The 18197-nt window shown below is 58.4% G+C and overlaps 1 protein-coding gene across 1 annotated transcript in view; it reads right to left on the minus strand.

Annotated features, from left to right (window-relative positions):
- NUP210 (nucleoporin 210) overlaps window positions 1-18197 on the minus strand; it is a gene marked incomplete at both ends in the record, with an annotated part of 99233 nt that overhangs the window by 11249 nt on the left and 69787 nt on the right. Inside the window, 11 exons of the mRNA XM_082847471.1 lie at window positions 810-985; window positions 2347-2521; window positions 4093-4184; window positions 6825-6983; window positions 8163-8294; window positions 9319-9399; window positions 11966-12145; window positions 12317-12379; window positions 13664-13799; window positions 13898-14025; window positions 15290-15418. Of these exons, the coding sequence (XP_082703597.1) occupies window positions 810-985; window positions 2347-2521; window positions 4093-4184; window positions 6825-6983; window positions 8163-8294; window positions 9319-9399; window positions 11966-12145; window positions 12317-12379; window positions 13664-13799; window positions 13898-14025; window positions 15290-15418 (1451 nt within the window). The remainder of the gene's footprint in view (window positions 1-809; window positions 986-2346; window positions 2522-4092; window positions 4185-6824; window positions 6984-8162; window positions 8295-9318; window positions 9400-11965; window positions 12146-12316; window positions 12380-13663; window positions 13800-13897; window positions 14026-15289; window positions 15419-18197) is intronic.

The raw sequence follows: 18197 nt of genomic DNA on the forward strand, positions 1-18197 counted from the left end.
TGTGCATTTCTGAGTGTCCCAGGCAGTGGTAATGATGCTGGTCTGGGGACCACACTTTGAGAACCGCTGCTCCAGTAGACTCAGACATGGGGGCAGGTCTAGCCTGAGGCCACAGCTCTCTTTCCTGGAGACCACCCCCTCCCTCCTCACATTAGGCCTGAGGCTGCATTTGTATTTCAGAAGCACCAGCCAAAAAGAACTGCCCTTGGAGCCCAATGGGACCTGGTATCCAAACCCCACTTCCTGGCTGTGTGGCCCTGGACAAGTGGCTTGACCTCTCTGGGCCTCTACAAATGGGTGACAGCGAGGAGTCGGCGAGACGGCACGCAGAAGGGCCTGAGCGTTGGAAGGTGTGTGTCTTCTCTGACCAGCTTTCGTAGCAGGTATAACTGGCGCTCTGCATCCACTGACCACAGGGCCAGGCCAGCGACCAGGGCTGTATGCATCTCCCCTGCAGCCCAGCCTTCACGGCTGCACAAAATCTTACTACAGACCTTCCAACCACAAACCCCAACATCTGGGTTTCGCTTCCTGCCCACTGGGGCACCTCTGCTGAATGACTGCGTGCCTTCCGGTAATACAGACTCTCGGCCACGCCTCCCCTCGCTCCTGATGCCTGGCCGAGCCCGGTGCTTCCCCCGTGGCCCCTGCGAGCAAGGCGCACCCCCTGCTCTTGGGAACCGTGAGTAACAAACTCTCCTCTCAGGGGCGCTGGCCTCTCTGCGTGGCCATCAGTCACCTGCATGAATCAGATCTGGGTCTGATCGAGACGCGACTTCATGTGGGGAACGAGGGGGGCCCACCCCTACCTGTTAGTTGCAAAGTTGAGGACAGAGTTGTGAGCGTGGAAGATGTCTCCGGAGTTGTCGTGGAAGTGGACGGTGAAAGTCACGGTCACTCCCAGGGGCAGGGCCGCCAGAGCCTCCTTGTTCTGGGTGTGCAGGGCGGGGCTCATGGAGATCCTCAGGTAGGAAACAGGGGACACCTGGGGACAGTGAGCAAATGCAGTGACAACTGCGCCAGGAACACCCCTCTGAAGATCCCCCTCCCGAGAACGGACGCCTGCCCCTAGCCAGTCCCCATCTCAGGAGGCGTGGGGGCTGGACCGACTTGGGGTCATGGAAAGAGCGGCTCAGCCCGCGACGGTGGCCCCCTCCTTGCATGACGGCCGGCCTCGCTCTCAGGAAACCCAACCCACAAGAGTCAAAAGCTATGACTGTGACAAATTACATCATCATTCATGTTGCAAAAATATCCTCTGGGCTTTGACTGCTCAGCTTCTTTGGAGGACCTGGCTCCAGGCATTCAAACTAGAAACAAGGCCCGCTCGGACTGCAGGGGCAGCGTTGCCTGGGGGCCTCCGTACGCTACAGAGCTGCCAGGAACAGACGCCCCAGTTAAAGGGGAGACGGGAAGAGGAGGGGATGATGGGTTTCGGAAGCCCTAGACAGCAAGCTCTTTAGAGAACAGACTTGGTTCTCTGACTCCAGGTAAAATCCATCCTGGCCGAAAAGCCAGCCCCCAAAACGCCCAGTTTCTTTGACGAAGATCAGTGGTGCAGTGACCGGCACACAGCTGGTGCTCAATACTATTTGTTGACACAGGATGGGGGGTCAGTCACTTTCACTTACTCGAAAACTAGGGTGGACGGTTCCCTGCTAGACACCCATCTTGAAACAAAAAGATGTTAGGAAGGAAATAGGCCCACGACCCAAGCAAAATCTAAATATTACAGTGGTCATGTATTTTCTCTGTCATTGAGAATCAGTTGTGCAAAGAAAACTCTGTTCAGGATAAACCCCAGGATCCGACCCAGGGATGCCCAAGGAGAAAGTCCTGTCTCTGAGGAGCACAGAATGGCAAGGGGACACGGGAGTGCCGGCTGGGACTGGAGGACGCCAACCCGGGCCAGGCCGACGTGGGCTAGAACCCAGAGCCTGACTCTCAATTACTGTGTGACGCTCTGAGTCTTGGTCTCCTTGCCTGTAAGACGGGTCACCTCATCCTACGAGATGCCGTCTGTAATGTAATGGTTTCTGGGTCAAGAGCCAGCACACACATTCAATGCTGACTGGTCAGGACACTGGAGTGCCAGTCCCAGAAAACCATGGACCTCTCTGGGCCTCAGTTTCCCCATCTATGAGACGAGGTCATTGCCATCAATCATCTCCAAGGATCTTCGGCTCCGACATCCAGAAGATGCTGCAGCTTCTCACCTAGGACCTTTAATAAACTCTCGCAGACAATCTCTTGGCTGGAAGGTGAGTATATTCACTTACACACCTGCGAGGGGAAAGCAGTCCTGCTGATTTTATTACTCCAGAAAGGAGGCGGACGTGATCCTACCTTGACAGCCACGATGATGGTCTGGTTGGCCCCAAAAGCCTCTTGGGCAGTCACTTCGACCGTGGATGTCCCGATCATGGACCCCGACACCAGGAAGCCTTTCTCATCAACGTGCACGATGGGAACCTTCTCAGGCCCGTCCAGGACATGATAGCTCAGAGAGGCGGCGCCATCCCTTCGGAAAACAAACCAGACCCGTGTTCACAGACAGCAGGAGTGTCACAGCAAGGGGCCCGGGGTTTGGGAGTCCCGCTGCTCCTGGGAGAAGAGGCCCGATCTCAGCCCCGCCGAGCACCGGGACGCTGTGCACAGCCCGCCGCAGCTCCTCAGTTGCCAACAGGAAACCTAACTTGTAAAACCAAGGGTTCCAAGGAGAGCGGCACCTTCCACGAGCCGGTCAGTGGCAGGGAAGGGAGGGAAGGCTGCGGGAGCTGCGGGTCCCCTCAGCAGCACAGGCACTTGCTGTCAAGGACCCCTCCGCGGTAAGCTGTCTTCAGTTTGCTGAAATAAGGCAGCCTGGTGCAGCGGGAAGAGGATGGGGCTCTGAGCTGGATGGAGCCCAAAGGCAGACCCAACAGCCCGCTGACAACTGCATCTTTAGGCACGTGTCCCCTCTCTCGGCCTCGGCTTCCTCAACTGTGAACTGGGAGTTACGGCCCTGCCCTGTCCTATTTCCAAGGGCCAGTAACTGGATAAAAACGGGCCCCTTGCTAAGAGCGTGGTTTGGAAAACTACTGATAATATGCACTGGGGAGAAGACAAATTATGCAGTATTTTATGCTCTTTTACATATTCATTGATGTTATAAGGAAAGGAAGGAAGGAAAAGCCTCCCAGGCCTGGCCCCGCTCACCCTCTCTCTGTGCCGCAGCCCCACAAACGCTCTGCAGATGACTTGAAGCAAATGTCACTGCTTCTGCCTCAAGTCTCTCCTCCCTCATCAACCCCAGCCTCTTAACCTCCTATGCATCCTTTAAGTCCCAGCTCCAGCATCTCCACTGCGGGTGTGCCTCCCCGGATCCTCACGTGGAAGGCCTTCCTTTGGGCTGTGGCTTCAACACCGTACCTCGTTTCATTACAGCCCTTCTCTCTCTCCACTGCCCTCTTCCCCACCGGACTCCTCAAGGGCACGGCTGTCACCCACCTCTGACCTAGAGCCCTGCACGGAGCCGGGAAGGGACACTTTTGGCTGTGCGTCCCCCACGTGTGTGTGTCTCTCCAGTGGTCCTTACAATGCCCAACTTTGCACCCGCAGTTCACACACAAGGCACCACTACCCAAAGCATCGTCTTAGAATGCCGGGCAGGAGGCAGGCTTCAAAACCCCGCTCCTCTGCGTTCATGCATGTCCCCACCACCCAGCAGGGGCCGAGATCCACATTTTCGCGAACCCCCAGGTGACGCCCCGGCTCCTAGACTACACGGAACAGCAAGTCTTGAAGACACAGGGGCATTCGAGAAATTGAGCACCTCCAGGCTGGCACTTTTCCCCCTCTGAAGCAGTGGATGTCCGCAGAAAGCATGAGAGGTTCTGGGCCACAGGGAGAAGAGGGACCCACGGGGAGACGCCACAGACGAGCAGGGGACGTCCACAGTGACGGGAGGAGGGCAGAGGTCGCACCCGCTTCCAGCGCGACGCCAGGAGGGAGGTGCAGCTCGCCCGAGGCACCCACGCCTCCTGACGACTTCGAGCCGTCGGATGTGAGCACAGCTTCGCAACCTGGACGAAGCCGCGTCGAGTCACCTACCTGTTTGTCTGGAGCTTGACAAATGAGTTGGGCGACATTAGCACGTGTTCTGCTTCTATCTCAGGGTTCAGCAGCCGCAGCTTTTCAAACACCTGGAAGAGAGGCGGAGTTTTGTTTCCTGTGATCCCTGGAACCACGTCCAGGGTCTGCTTGTCCCCCAGGGGTGAGAGGGGCCGGTGCCAGCACCTGTTATGCAGCTGGTGATGTGGTGGCGAGGGCTGAGCTTTAAGAGGCCGAAGGCACGATGAGGAGGGACAGCAGGTGCGCTGGTGAAGCCCCTGGGGCTGCTTCACAGAAGCACGGGCCTCCCCTGAGCCCTCGGGACATAAGTGTGTGGAAAGCGGCAGAGTGACGGAGCCCAGGGTCCTGCTCGGTGATGCTGCCAGGACGGAGCCCGGAGAAAGCTCTCAATTCGCCTCTCAGAGAGACATGCTGCTCCTTACATGCCCCTCGCAGATCCACCCCCTCAGCCCTGCCTCTCACCCTCTAGCCTGCCAGGCTCCGGCAGGATCCGCACAGAACTGGTACGGGGTGCCTGGTGACCTCAGGCCAGCAGCCGATAAACCCGATGACGTCGGATGGACTCTAATCCTGCCACGGAGGCAGCCCTCCCCTGGGGCTCCAGACCCCTCTCTGCACGCAGCCTGACGCGCCCAGCACCCTTCAGGTACCCATCTCCAGGGACCCTCAGGGCTGCTGGCGTGCTTGGCATCCGAGCCTAGGTGCCAAGCACAGCTTTGGCTCCCCGCTGGCTTCTGCTCTGATCAGACCAGCTGGACGCTCCTAAGGGCCTGTGTCTAAAATCATCTGAGCTGATGGATGATTTTCCAAGAGGAAACTGGCCCGACTCCCCTCCCTCCGCGCACCGCCATGTTCTGACCGTACACTCAACCTCGATTTCCTCATCTGTAAAAAGGGTCTAGAAGTAATCATCCTCGCCACGCTTGTCTCACAGAGCTGGGGGATTCGTGCGACACGACGGGGTGGCAGTGCTTCCTCACAGGGCACGGAGCACGGCCTTGGGAGCCAGACCGGGCTCTGGAGTCGCGTGAGCACTTCTGCCAGGCAGGCGGCATCCAGAGTGAAGCTGCCTCACTGATTACGCATCTCGTGGGAAATACACGCACAGGCAGGTCCCCTCCCACGTTCCTTAGGCATGGACCTCTGTGGTCCCTCTGGAGATGGACATGAAGGTACAAGGGGGACCTTCCTCTCCTGTTATGTGACTGGCAGAAAAGCACCACTGCCAGCACCATGGTGAACGGCCTCGGTGCCAGGGAGACGACGGGGGCTGGGGGGCCTGTGATACTGGGGGGCACCTCTCTATCAATGGGAGGCTGTGCCCTTATCTCTTGCTGGTTTTGCCGTGTGGCATCATGCCATGCATTCATACTGGGTTTTTAGACAAAATCTTCCTATTTTTAAATGTTGGCAACAAATAAAAATTGTTTCAAAGCCCTGAGTGAGCCAAATAAAACACCTCTGTGGGCTGGATCCAGCGCCTCTAAGTTTCCGATGTGCTCAAAACCCATCTGCTGTCAGCCAGGGACACCGCGGCGCAGAGAGGTTAGACGACCTGACTGAGGTCACAGAACCTGGCAGCTGCAAAGCCCTGTCTTTAATTTCAGGATAGGTGTCAGAACTTGCTTCCTGTTGTTTTCAGCTGTGTGTTTCTATGTGTGTGTTTGTCTGTGTGTGTGTGGTGTGTGTGTGTGTGTCTGTCTGTGTGTGTGTGTGTGTGTGTGTGTGTGCCTGTGCAGGCAGGGGTGAGGGGGGTTGGCAGACAGGCGTTTCTCTTTGAAATCTGCTTCTTTGCCCCTAATGAGATATGTGCCTGGTTTAGAAATGGTTTGCTCCTTCCTGAAGAGGGGGCTTGAACCCATTTCTTTTCTCATGATACTTAGGGGCTGCTATCAGTTTTTCTTTGCAATTTAGGGGAAGCCAGACATTACTGAGCCCCAGATTAGCAGAATGGGGTCCCTGAAGCTAAAAATGCTCTTCGTTGTTTTTACAGAGGGGCCCAGAGGGGGCAGGGGTGGTAGAGAGAGACGTGGGTCGAGCCCTGGGCTGGACAGGGGTGGCTGGGCTCTGGTCCTGCCTGGTCCGAGTCCTGCTGGGTGCCCCCCCAAGGGGCTCTGAGCAGGCCACCTCCCGTCCTAAGGCTTGGTTTCCATCAGTGAACGATGGGTCGCACCCTCTGTCTTCCAGGGCACATCCCTCGAGGCCTTTCAGGACCCTCTGCTGCCCACTCCCCGGGACCCGCAGGGGCACTTCACCCCCAGGGCCGCGGGCTCATCTAGGGCAGCCGCACCTGCAGCTCCTGCCCCGCAGGCTTTGTGGGAGCCGGCCTGGGGAGTGGGGAGAGTGTGTCTGCTTCTGCTAAGTGCGTCACATGTTTGTGAAATATACAGACAACTAAATGAATGCCCGGCTCAGACAATTTTCCAGCCTTTTCCCCCAAGAAGGCACCCCAGACTCTGAGCTCAGAATTATCTGCTATTCTGGGAGCACATTAAGCTACTTCAGACTTACAGCCCTGTGCACATGCCAGGCCCCCCAATCCTGAAACACACCCGCTCCGTGAAGCCCTGGGTCACCCCATCTCTGGGCTCCCACAGCACCTCATACCCCAGCCCCCTGACATGTGCCCACAAGGCCCCTGGGAGGAGCAGGGCTGCTGGGTTGGCCTTTGCTCTCCCGCTAACGGTGGCTTCTGCCCACCCGTCCTTTACCTGGATTTGGATCTCGTCAGAGAGCTCTTTGGCGAGGCCCAGCAGCTGCCCGGCTGTGGGGTCCTGGGCCTTGACCACCACCCTCAGCCCGGTGCGGCCCTTCACCCGACCGTGCACGTTCATGGCAAAGTTGTACTGCGACGGCAGCCGGAGCGATGCCTGCGACAGATGTCAAAAGTGTCCCCAAAGGGCAGAGCCGGACAGGAGCCCCAGACCCCCTGCACTGCCTGCATGCTCTCATCCTGCTGCCTTCCCGCCCCGTCAGGGCCTGCTACCTGGGGGCTGCAGCCCGTGGCCACCTCAGCACGAGCGCAGGGCGCCCCACGCTGCAATTCATGTTCACAGTAGCCTGTGAAAGAGGCTAGGCCAACCAGCGTTCTCACACAGGACTTCTCAGAGCCTCGACTGTGCGGGGGGTCAGGCGAATCACCAAGAAGATGTTAGACTTGGGGTGTCCCCCCCCAGAGCCCCCGTCGTGGGCTGTGAAAAAGTCACACGTCCGGGTACCACGGGGACAGTCTGGGGACAGGACTCTGGTCCCATAGGGTCGGGGGGGAGGCTCTCGTCCTTCACTAGATGAGCTTCAGGAAGCCTCCAGGAGACCCCCAACCCATGCCCAGCCCCCTCCCCCCCGTCCATGGATAGGACATGAAGAAACCCCCAGTACCAACCCCACTCGGGTCCTGGTGACCAAGGCCCACACAGGGTGGCAGCCTGTAGTCACCAGGGCCGGCACCCGGCCCACAGCCCACTGGCTGGGCGACCCTGGGCGCGTCCCCCCTCCTCACGCATGGGCTCCAGCTCATACAAACGGGGGCAGCACGTTCTCTCCAGCTGAGACTTAGAGAGGGGCAAGGCACCCCCTAGGGAGGCCTAAGGGGACAGGGGTGGGGTCCTGGGATAACCTGGAGAAAACCCCAGGGCTACCAGGCGTCATCTCAGAAAGGGGGTTGGAAGCTACAGACTGGGGACCCCGACCAGGACCCCGAGACGTTCTGGAACCTCTGTGACGTCCCCACCAGGCTGTTGTTTTTGCTGCCTTCCGCTAGCAGGTCACTAAGCCCCTGTGCAGCGCGGCTGGTTGGCAAGAATGTGCTTAAAACGAAAAGGCTGCGGCCTGTCCTGGGAACCGTGAGGGGGGAGCTGGACGACCTGGTTCCTGGACACGAGCAAGACTGAGAGGCCGGGAGGGATACCAGGGAGGGACAGTGTGGCCGCAGCCTTGGGAGAAGGAGTCAGGGAGCCACAGGAGGGCGTGAAGCGCAAGACACGTGGTGAGAACCCTCCCACCCCAACACTGCCTGGGATGGAGTCGGGGGACTCTGGGAGGGTGGGTACCTCGTGGTGCCGCCCCCGGACATCCAAGATGTCTCGCTTGGTGACAGACCAGTGGAAGGTCAGGCCCGGCACGGCATTGCCGAAGGAGAAAGGGTTCTGGTTGTTGGTGATCCCGGTGACGTAGACAGGCATCTGCGGGGAGAAGCCAGGTCCGTGACCGCCGGGGTCCAGCGGCCGGAGCCCCACCCCCCAGATGCTCCGGGGCACTGCCTGAGCTGCCGCCCGCTGCTGGGTGCTTCCCCGTCTCGGCGGGGCAACGGGAGCCGCACCCAATTCCTCCCTAAGCAGCGGCAGGTGCAGCATAGGTCCCAGGAGGCCTGACAAAACAGCAAAGGACCGAGCGGAATGCAGCACCAGCCCCGCACCTCCCGTCCTTCTTGGGCTGTGGGCTGTTGCAGCTCAGCCGGGAGACCCCATTCCTAAACGACTGCCGCTAGCTCTGGGACACCTGCAGCGCCCCCAGCCCCCGCCACACAGCTTACCCTGCTCCCCTCTTTCTCAGTCTAGCGGGAGTCCCTGCTCACGAGGGGTGGACTCAGTCTCCGACAATCTGAACTGACCGAGCGCCGACCAGAGGGAGCACGTGGAGGTGACGCGGCAAAAGGCGGGGACGGACCTGAGCCAGGCTGTGGGTCGGCGCCCCGTCCCACCGCTTGCCAGCTGTGCAGACGCCCTAAGCCTGCCACGTGCGCACCTCCTCTTCTGTGACATGGACGTGACCCCGGAGCTACCTCTCGGGGCTGTTATGTGCCCCATGTGGACTAACACACAGAAAGCACCGAGAAAGCTACGCACCGTCCAAACACCGGCTCCCGAGAGGTGCCAGGTGCCAGTCTAGGTGCGGGAGGGCGACAGACTGGTGGAGACACAGGCATCACCTGCTGACGGCACCCACACGGGGCGACAGGCGTAAGCGCCGTGCGTAAGAGGAGATGGCGCCGTTGGGGAGAATGGCAGGGAGGCTTTGGGCTGCCGCAGGAAAGGCAGGGGAGTGAAGCTGGACCCCCAGGTAAACAGGGTTCAGCAGGTGAAGGGCATGAAGAACTGTCCCAGCAGAGGGAACAGCTCATTCTGAAGCAGAACTCAGGGCCTGAGCCCTGCCAAGAGGCTGCTCCGAGAGCTCAGACAGGAGGGCCTGGAGAGGTTCCCGCCTCACCTGCGTCTCCGTCCTCATCCGGGTGATGGGGGCACGGATCCTCACGGCCTGGAGCAGCAACACCTCCACCTCCACGAGGTCCTAGGAAAAGGGCTTGGGGCTCAGGCTGACTGTGGGCAGGCGCTATGTGCTAGTGACAGGAGTTTTGGGAAGGGACACCCCTCCCCCAGGAAGGAGGCTCCTGCCAAGGCCAGCTCAGAGTCACATGGTCAGAAGGCACCCATGATGCTCCTCCTCCCTAGGAGGCCTGGCTTTGTGGGTGGCTCGCCCCACGTGGAACCGGCTGCTGCCTCTTCCCTGCCCCTGGGGGTGCCAGCCTGGTCCTCTGAGCCTACAGACCTGTCCACTCCAGATGCTCCAGGTCAGCACTGCAGAGACTTGGGGACACTGACCAGGGACTGTTCCTCTCTAGGCCAGGCAGCCCTCACAGGACAGGTCTCCAGACCTCCCAACCCCAAATCCAGCCTGTCTGTCTCTGAGCAGAGTACCGGGACAAATGCAGGAGCCAGGTAGAGTGTGATTAGAATAGACTATATCCTCCTTCATTCTGAATTATATACTCCTGTTAATTTGGCCAAAGACTAACTTTACTGGCTTCTTTGTAGTGCTGCTGACACATGCTGAACCCAGGCTACTAAAACCCTTAAGCCCTTTTTACACACACTCATGTGAGCCCATCTCCTGTGCCTTGTGATGTGGGCTAACTCCTGGCACGTTGTAGGTGCCCAGCTAGCATCCCTTCCCTTCCTTCCCTTCATCCTTCTCACTGCTGTCTTCCCTTGCTAGTCCTGGACTATTCCTCGGCTTTGGGAGCTGATTCTTAGGGTGACCCAAATGGCACAGATGGGACCGTGAGCTTCTGACCAGAGTCGCATATCCTTCTGGGACACGCGGACCTCAGGGCCTCAGGCTGAGCCCCCACCTGCCTGGGCTCAAGGAGACACCTTTCAGATGGAGCTGGCGGTGCAGCCTTTCCATCTACCAGGGGCACCGGGGCCTTCCCCCGGCCCCTCCCCCAGCCTGCCAGATGGGAGACGCAGAGAGGTGGCCCAGTGAGGTCAGCCTAGAGAAGAGGGTGGCCAGGAGGGACTGCATGGCCTTGTGTCCTCTAGACCAATCCCCAGCCAGTTGCTGTGTCAGCTGTGTCAGCCACGTGGGCCCCCAGGAGGAGAAAAACAAGCCCGTTCCTGAGGCTGCAACCCTTTCTTTAGAGAGAAACAAAGCAGGGCCTCCTTGGTCCTTAATTTTACTCTCACATGCCCAGTGGTTTCTCGTCTTTATAAAATAGATAGGTAAACTTGGAGTATCCACCCAGTGATTCAAAAGGACTTTGTGGCGTAAGCGGGATACTTGGAGAGAGAGTGGAACTGCTGGGAAAGGAGTAAATCGATGCACTCAGTGTCGGGTCAAAGTCAGCCCCACCCCCTCCAGAGGGTCCCAGCGCCCCAGAGCTGTGTGTTCAGGTGCTCCTAACTCGGCGGTGCTCCCGGACCGCTGTCAGGAGCCCAGTTTCTGTCCACAGCCACACCACCCAGGACAAAACGCCCTCTTCGAGCTGGGGTTCCACCGTGGCCTGACCACCAAGCCGACGCTCCTGCAGGTTGCAGCAGGCCAAGGACACGGGGAAGAATCCAAGCACCCTGAGCTCTTCTCGAGAGGCGGACATGCTGTGCCCTGTCCTTCCCAGAGGCCCACGGAAGTGCCTGCCCCTGGGAAAGGCAGAAACGATCAGACTTAGACACACCTGCTTTCACCTGCTTGGAGTCAGTGCCACCGATATGGGACAGGGGGACCCTCCTGGGTGAGGCTTCCCCTGAGTCGGCCTCCAGCATCTCTGCTGACCCAGGAAATTGGTCAGGAAATGTCCCCCACTCCAGCGAGGAGGCGGGGGAGATGACTTTACTTCTAGCTGAGCAAAGATACTGGCGGATGACTCAGGCTTTCTTTTTCTCCTGGAAATATAAATCCAGGCCTGAAACACTACTGGTGTCCAGTTACCCTCGTGTACAGCAGCCAAGTCAGCACATGCCTCCAAAAACATACACCATAACCCAGCAAGTGTGTCAGAGCCTAGAGCAGCCCAACTCTGCTAGGAGAACATCTCCAAGCCCAGCTGGAAAAGAAGACCCGAAGGCGGGAGGGCTCTGATGCTGGCGATACTAGGTCGGGTCCTAGAGCAGCCGTGTGGTGGCCGTGGGTCACTAGCCCGTCCCTCGGGCCCATCACCTGCACACGAGCAGAGCAGAGGGTCCAGAGAGGACTCGGGGAGGCACGTAAAGCAGAGCCTGCTGTCACAACGGCTACTGTCAGCCTGCACTGGAATGGCCCCGGGCGTGGGGCTTGGGGACCCTTCCCCTTAAGGAGCAGCCGGGGAGCCTCAGTCTGGAGGAGGGCAACCTCGGGGGTACGAGTGCAGGGCTGGCCCTGGTGGGGGTAGGTGACAGGCAGGGGCTTGGGCTCAGAGGGCAGAAGCAAGACCCTGGGAGAGGGCGGCCCTTGGCAAGAGCCCCCGCCCAGCAGGCAGGGCTTCCTCCCAGCCCGGGTCACCAACCCCGCCAGCTGCCTGGGCAGCAACGAGCCTCACCCACGAGGCTGCGACCAGGGCGGATTCGGAAGGTGCCCGCTGCGGTGCAGCCCACGCCCTTACCTGTGACACGACGACGAGCCTGCCGCTCTCGGCATCCACGGCCTGCACGACCCCCGACACGGCGCCGTGGCCCACGGAGAGGCCTCGCACAAGCCCGGTGCTGCCCACCAGCGCCACGCTCTCGTTGCTGATGGAGAAGAGGATGTTGGACTGAGGCTGGGGGCCGCCCTCGGAGGTGATCTGGAGGGAGAAGAGCAGCGCCCATCAGCCCGTCCCCCGGCTGGCCCACACCTCACCCTCGGGGGCAAGGGTGCCAACACCCCAGCACTCTCCACAGCCCCTTCTGAAGCCCCAGGCAGGGGACACGGCCGCGGGTGGGGGTGGGGCGGGGGCGTGGCCTTTGGCTCCTACCTGCATCGTGGCCCCGATAATCAGCGTCACCTTCCTGGGTATCAACCTAAACGGGGGAAAGACCTGGGTGTGGAGACACAAGGGAGAAAGGGGCCCGTTGTGTTCCAAGCTCCTGCAGCCGGACACAGTCACATTCAATTCCAGAGAAGCACCGTGCGCAGACATCACTCCTCTGAAGGGGGCGCCGGCGAGCGCCTGGGGTCCCGGCCAAGCCTGGGGGAGCCCGAGCAGTCCCCACGAGACCTCATCCCACCCCTGGGCCCGAGGATCTGCGGTTCTCAGGGCCGTGTTCTGCTCCTGCGGAAGCCACCTGGGAACTGTAGAAATGCCCACTCCCCGGCCTGCCCTGGCCCCGCCAGTCGGAGGTGGGGTCCTGCAATGTGTTTCAACAAGTCACCACGAGATCTGACACACGTCCAAGCTTCCAACCCACTGCTTTCGAGACTTCCCCAACTCCTCTTTGGAAGGGGTTGTCTCTCCACTAAATGTCTCCAGATTCCTACTGACTAATTGCCTTAGAAGAGCCCTCTACTTCGACGGCCTCAACATTTTCCAGAGGAGGAAAGCAGGACTCGGGCAGGGACGACGATGTCCCCGTCCCTGCAGCAGTGCAAAGCCCCCAGTCCTCCCCCTGTACCCCTACAACCCCTGCCTTGCCGCAAGTGTGCCAGTCGGCCCGGGGCTGCTTTGTGCGTGAGGAGTCGTCTCCGTATGGCTGCGTCATTTATAGGCAGACGGGACTTTCTTCTCAGCAGTAGAAGAAAGGTGCACTGCCATCAAGAAGCACCCACCACACCCGCCAACACCGAGCCCCTGGCCCTATGTGGCCGAGATGGTGGAGGAGGGGCAGGACCAGTTCAGTGCTGCCGAAGAATAAACCTGGACACGACTTCCTGGCCCTGGCGGCTGTGGGGCTCCCGTCACAGTTGAGACGGGCCCTGGAGCTCCCTCACCCAGAACGGCTGCTCCCGGAGTTCCCTCGAGGAGCGCACCACCTCTAAGGCCCCGACTGTCAATGGGCACCTCTGCACACGAGCCCAGACCAGTCCGCACTCCTCCCCAGCCACCCCCTTGCTGTGCGGCAGTAGCTCCCCTCCCCTGAGCCACGCCACACCCCCTCCATCCCGGAGAGACTGAAGTAACCCAGGCCCCTCCCTCCTGCGGCCCCAGGTCCCCAGGACCAGTGAAGGCCCCCTTTTCATCAGAGGACACAGTAGGGCAGTTTAATACGGCCCCTCCACGTGGCTTCCTGGGCTGCCCCTAAAACGCCCAGCCTATCACAAAAAAGCCCCAACATGCAACAGGGGCTGGGCCGAGGCCATGAAGCATGAAGAGGGACAGCTTTACCTCAATCTGCTGTGGGGCCGAGTTGATTCTCTGTCCAGCCTTATCGGTCACGGTTGCGGTGAGACTGGTCTGGCCAATGGCCACGCCGCGGACGCGGAACACGGCGGTGTAGTCATCTGGGGCCTCGTCGAGGGCCCTGGAACAGAGGGAGGGGCTGGGACTTCTTCCCCCGACAGACCTGTCGGCAATGCCCTGAGATGCCCTCCTCTGATCCCTGATCCTGCAAGGACTCACACCAACGTGACGATCTGGGAGGCTGCCCGGAGCTTCAGGTCCATGAAGGCCAAGTACTTGGCCAGGAAGGGCTTCTTGTGGAAGTCCAGCACGCGAACATATGCCTTGACCGTCTTCCCAATCTCCACCTACATCAAGGGGGACAGAGACTCAGGGGTGGCCTTCGAATGACCAATGCCACCACCTGTGGTACCCTACGGCTCTCTGCAAAAGCGTCAACAACCTCAAACCCACAGACCCAAGTTGACCCTCAGACTATCAGCCCATCAACAAATGAAAATCGGTTACGTGCTTTCTGTATTCAAGAGGCCTCAGGGACACGTCGACGCATAAATGACACATCCCACTCTGAGAGAACTAACAATCTTGGGGGGGGGGGGAATAAATTAGAAGTATGGGATTAGCAGATACACATTACTATGTATAAAGTAGATAAACAACTGGATTTACTGTATAGTACAGGGGCTATATTCAATATAATAACCCATAATGGAAAAGAATCTCAAAAAGCATATATATATGTATAACTGAATCCCTTTGCTGTACACCAGAAACTAACAGAACATTGTAAATCAACTACACTCCAATAAAAAGAGAGAACTAACATCTCCTTAGAGAGACAATCCATAGCTTGGAATAGCAACAGGCACACAGTGGGGGTTAAAAAGAGCTCAGTGACCCAAGAGTTCATACCTGGCACATAATATATACAGCGAGAGCTCTGGGAAACATGAGTCAGAAATGCTTAGTGAAAGAACTCAAGTCTGGAGGCAAATCACCAGAGGAAATGAGATCAGAGGAGGACTACCTGAGGCTAACAGAATATTGACTTTTAAGGAGTCCAAGTTGCTTGAATGTCCCCCTCTAATTACCAACTATTCTCTCCCCCCAGGAAGACAGGACTCTGACAGCATCCCTCTTTAAGCCTCACTGCAGTTACTTCAGGTATTTGGAGAATTATAAAATCCCTCTTTACATTAAAGAAAAGCCCAGATCTATTATGTATTCATTTTGCAAAAGCACTCGGCATTAGTACATCTTACTCATCTGCCACTGAAATTTCTGAGAATCCAAAATGTACATACTGGGGAGAAAATTCACATTCAGCAATGCATGTACCGGGCTGGTTAGTAACTTGCACCAGTCAGAGGACAGGAATTCCCAAGCTGCAGCTAACGTGGGGACAACTTCCAGCGGGATTTACAGCCAGGTTTTACAGGTGTCAACTGAGATGAAGACGGATACCCTCGGAGGCCGCTCTGCACTGAGCCCAGAATGCTGGGTGAAACAGCACTGCGAGCTGCAGGTGGACACGAGGAAAACACCCCCTGAACCCCCATTGTTCTCCAGGCCTCCGCAGGGAGGGAGCCGTATCGGGAAGTTGACACTGACCTTGTCCATCACGCGGATGTACAGCTCCTGAATGTCCGAGACATAAACGTCAGCCTTTGCCGGGGCCGGGAAGGCTAAGCACAAGTCATGGATCATGATGGTTGAGGTGCCCGGGAGCAAAGGGTGCACCTGCAAGGTCAGAGGTGGGTGTGGTTACACAGCTGCTCACGGCAGCAGCCTATCGCCTGTGGGACACTGTCTCCCAGAGACTGCAGACCAGGGCTTGGAAAACCCTCATGTTGCCCTGCCCACCCCTCGTCACGAGCACCCACTGCCAGCCAGGGGAGGGGCTTGGGATGTAAAATGTTAGTGCCAGGATAGATTTCAGAGAGCATTTATTTCAACTCTGCACAATTTACAGAGAAGAAAATGGAAGCTGCTTCAAGGTGGGGGTGGTCAGAGCTTGGCAGAGTGAGGACTCACACCCAGGGTTCCATATCTCCTGTCCAGGCCACCTGCCCCTGCAGCTCCCGTAAGAGAAGAGCATCCCATGGGGTCTGCTGTGAAACTGCAAGTCAGGGGCTGGTAGAGGGTGAGACCACTGCTTTCCAAATGAAGCTCTCACTGAGAAATCCTAATCTGAACCCACAGACTCTCAGAACCTGGGAACGGGCCGAGGAGGCCACCAAGTCTTCAGTGCGAGCTCTCTGAATCTTGCCCATCCCCACATTCACCTCAACCTCTGCTGTGTTTGCAGTAGAGCCCTCATAAAATGTTTGGAGTGCAGGAATTCATCTAAGCTCCTGTCTTCCACGCTTTCACTGCCAAAGGCCCCCTTTAAGTGTTCTTCTCTCTCTACCTTCTTCCAGGGATCCCACCTTCAGAAAAGTCTCTCCCCAGACAAACTGCATCATCACCACTCTCTCATGCTGGGGATGGACTCGCAGTAACTTGTCATATTGCTTAGGCGTGCATCTCAACTGAGTGGTCTTGGGGGCTGGGCAGGTGGAGGCACATCATGGAGCTAGTGGGTGGGCCCCGGTGGCTGCCTCCCATCTCTACCTGGCCCTGGCTTTGCTGCCTGAGATTTGTGGTCTTATATTCACTGGGGGTGGGAGATGGGCGGTGGGTACAGTGAACTGCTCAGTGTTGGCAAAGCTACAATTTCAATGTCAAGAACCTGTGGGGGAAAAACGTCAGGAGACAACCAAATACTATCCTATTGCACCCAGGTTAGAAGCCTTCAAAGGCTGCCCAGAGTGAGCCCACATCCTTAACACATCCTATAAGAACCTGGCACGATCTAGTCCTTGCCCAGGACTCTGGTTTCACCGCAAAACACCCTCCCCCATGGCCATCGCACTCCAGCCATCTGGCGCCTGTCTACCCGCCTCAGGGCTGCATAGTCCACCTTTGAGATCTGGGGGCTTGTCCTCCCCCTGTGCCCACCTGCTGGCTCCCACTCACCCTCAGTCCCATTCAAGTGTCCCTCCTCGGTAAAATCTCCCCTGATCTGGAAGGTCGGGACCTTCGCCCCTCTGCTCTCTTCTCCTGCTGCAGCTGTACCACTCTTCACTCCAACTCGATGTAGACCTCCCTGTGCAACCTCCCCCAGGCTGTCTTCTCCCCTAATGCAGCCTCAGGACCGAGCCTCACACCTGGCCGAGACTCGGCCCCCGCCCAGCGTGTTGAGTACACTGAGATCCGGGTCACAGCTCCAAGCCGCTGGTTAATGCAAGGAGACCTGCACCTGCACCAGCTCAGCTTCAGCCCTGGCTTTGTCAGCACTGGGGAATTTTTGAAAAAAGGGGTCTGCAAACCCCAGGTACCGTCATCTATTTGGGAAGTGCTGATTCTGGCCCACATCCTTCAGTGAACACATGGGGAGACAGGCCCACCCAGGGTGGGAACCCAGCCTTGAAGGGGCGGCACTGGGGAGGGAACACGGTGCCCGAGTCCCCAGTTTGGGGCTTCTTCTCCCACATTCAGCCACTTCCCAGAGCTGGATGCCACCAGCAGCCAGAAAGGAACCGTCGGGCAGGGGAGGCGGCAGGGGCTTGAGAACTCTGCTAGCAGCACTGGGCTCACAGGTACATCCACAGATGAAGGGGGCCCAGGGTATTTCACACAAGGACTCAAGTCGCTTAATAAAGATTCCAGAGTGGAAATCACGCTGGCGCTCCGAACAACGGCTGTGTAGTTTGACCCAGGGCCACGCCAGCCTGCTATCAAATACGCCGAGGACTGGAGGCCACAGGGCTCCAGTTTTGCGGAGGACGGTTCACTTGGCTTATTACGCATCCCCCAGAGAGAACCCGTTTAAAAATCACAGGGAGAAGCGAGAGCTCTAATCTGAGCCTCCTGCAAAAGTTGCCGCTGTCAGGAGCGACACGTCCTTCATAACGCAGAGAAATGACGCGCTGGCTGTACCTACGGGGCCAGACCCGCCCGGGGGGCGCATGGAGGCGGTCCCTCTTCTTTTTCTCTCCTTCGAAAGAGCCACTTTGCGCATTTTAAACAAAGACATAAACGGCGGTGGGGAAATCGATTCCTTTTCCGCTTTATTTCCCAGCAGCTGGACGTCCAGGCGCCTTCCGCATGATGGAGCGGGAGACGGCGTCAGGCTGCCACCCACCAAAGGGCCGCGTGGCCCGTCTGCACATCAGCTCCTGCCAGCCCACTGGACAATGAACAGTGCTTTACGGGCGTGCCCACCCGTCACTCCAGAGACAAACCACTGGAGGAAACGAGGGGACGTGCCGGCCAGCAGATGGCACAGGGGTGGGGGTGGCGGGGGAGGGATCCTGTCCCCCCCCCCCAGACCGTGTATGTGTCACCACCCTCTTCTCCAGGCTCCAGACCCACCTGCTCCCTGACGGACGTGTGAGGGACGCACGTGCAGGAGGGGAGGTGGGTAAACCCACGCCCAGCATGAATTCTCGTTCCCAAGGGGTAAAGGTGCCCACTG

This window comes from Leucopleurus acutus, assembly GCF_964270905.1.
Source record: "Leucopleurus acutus genome assembly, chromosome: 10".
In the NCBI taxonomy this organism is placed as follows: domain Eukaryota; kingdom Metazoa; phylum Chordata; class Mammalia; order Artiodactyla; family Delphinidae; genus Leucopleurus; species Leucopleurus acutus.